The sequence below is a fragment of the Cebus imitator genome, unplaced genomic scaffold (assembly GCF_001604975.1).
Source record: "Cebus imitator isolate Cc_AM_T3 unplaced genomic scaffold, Cebus_imitator-1.0 Scaffold576, whole genome shotgun sequence".
NCBI lineage: Eukaryota > Metazoa > Chordata > Mammalia > Primates > Cebidae > Cebus > Cebus imitator.
The window spans coordinates 1,067,255-1,068,989 of NW_016107891.1; the positions used below are offsets into that span (position 1 = coordinate 1,067,255).

General features: G+C 50.3%; 1 protein-coding gene across 1 annotated transcript in view; it reads left to right on the forward strand.

Moving 5' to 3' along the window:
* The first annotated feature begins 1,128 nt into the window (after nt 1–1,128).
* The window catches only part of IL9R (interleukin 9 receptor), a 12,409-nt gene continuing 11,802 nt past the window's right edge, over nt 1,129–1,735 (forward strand). The window contains 1 exon segment of the mRNA XM_017516210.2: nt 1,129–1,156. Within this exon segment, the coding sequence (XP_017371699.2) occupies nt 1,129–1,156 (28 nt within the window).

Consider the following 1,735-nt stretch of genomic DNA (forward strand, 5'->3'; position numbering starts at 1 on the left):
ATGAAAACAGCATGTACAGACAACAATTCAAATGTTCATTGCAGAAATTATGATTATTACTGTTTTTCTTTTAGAGACAGGGTGTCACCCTGTTGCCCAGACTATCTTGACCTCCTGGGATCCTCACGAGATCTTCCAGCCTCTGCTTCCCAAATCTCTGGGATTACAGGTGTGAGGCACTGGGCCTAGACCACTGCAGGGATTATTAAACCATGGTGTATACTACCACTAAAGTCATGAGGTAGGTTTTATGTGCCAACCTAGAAAGATGGTGCAAAAACATAGGGGAACAAGAAGGCTGCAAAGTGGCAGCACAGCAGGAGTCTTTAAGAAATATGTATTTGTTTCAGCTTAAGAAGTGTCTGGCTGGGTGCGATGGCCCGCACCTGTAATCTCAGCACCTGGGGAGGCCGAGGTGGGCGGATCACTTGAGACTAGGAGTTTGAGACTAGCCTGGTCAACATGGTGAAATCCCATCTCTAATAAAAACACAAAAAAATTAGCAGGGCTTGGTGGTGGGTGCCTGTAATCCTAGCTACTCGGGAGCTGAGGCAGGAGAATAATTTGACCCTGGAGCAGAGGTTGTAGTGAGCTGAGATCGCACCACTGCACTCCAGCCTGGGTGACAGAGTGAGACTCAGTCAAAATAAAAAACCAAAAAAGAAAAACCAGAAATTTCTGCATGTACTTGTGCCTAACTGCTTACAGTGGCTACTTCTGGGGGTCTGCATATGCACAGGGTCCTCACCTCCTGGGGCCAGTTTAATGCATCTCAGTGGTGTTTCTTGGGAAGAACACAGTGGACACTCACTTGCCGGTCAGTAGACGAATCACTAAAGTCTATGTCTGGCGGTCCTCAGTGTCATGGGGGATGAAAGGCTGTCATGTCTCACAGTTCCCTGGCTTACAAGATCAGCAGTCACAGACGCTTCTCAGCTCTGCTCGGGAGAGCAGCTCTGTAATGCGCTTGTGGTTTCAGATGTGGGCGGCCTGTGTGAACTTGTCGTGCAAGGCTCACGTCACCAGCTGCTGCAGTTATCTCCTGAATCAGGCTGAGGGTCTTTGCTGTGCACCCAGAGACAGTTGGGTGACAAGTCACCTCCAGGTTGGGGGTGCCTCAGACTTGTGATGGGACTGGGCAGATGCATCTAGGAAGGTGAGTCTGTGCTTTGGGCTTCTCAGCCTCTCAAGTCAGCATGAAATTCAGGAGGTAGAGAGGGACAAGTGGCCCTCCATCCATGGGCCCAGGGAGCCACTGTGGAAGCATGTCATTTTAGAGTGCAACCGTAGCTTTACCTCCTCTGGTGTCCTGGCCTTGGGTATGTCTTAGAGAATAGCAAAATTTGCAGGGCTGAACTCAAGGATTAGAAACTAATTTCCAGTCCTGTAGGGGTCATGGGTTATGCTGTGGCCAGTGTGGCCATGCTCCAACTGGATGGAGGGAAGGCCATTGTGTTTGTCAGGCAGAATTTCTAATTATGGAAGGAACTCTGCTTCCTCAATGATTGAACTGACCTTTGTGGGGGTGAGAATGAATGGGCCTACTTGGGCTTCAATTGTCATGGCCACAGGGTGGAGCTGAGGTCTAGGCCCAGGGCCGGGAAAGCCTCTAGCAACCCCCAGGCATTTGGTTGTTTTAGGGCAGAAGAGGAGCCAGGAGGATTGGGGTACCCCACTGGAGCTGTGTGTGAGGCAGCAAGTGAGGGTGGAATTCCAGATGGAGGGTCAACCCAGC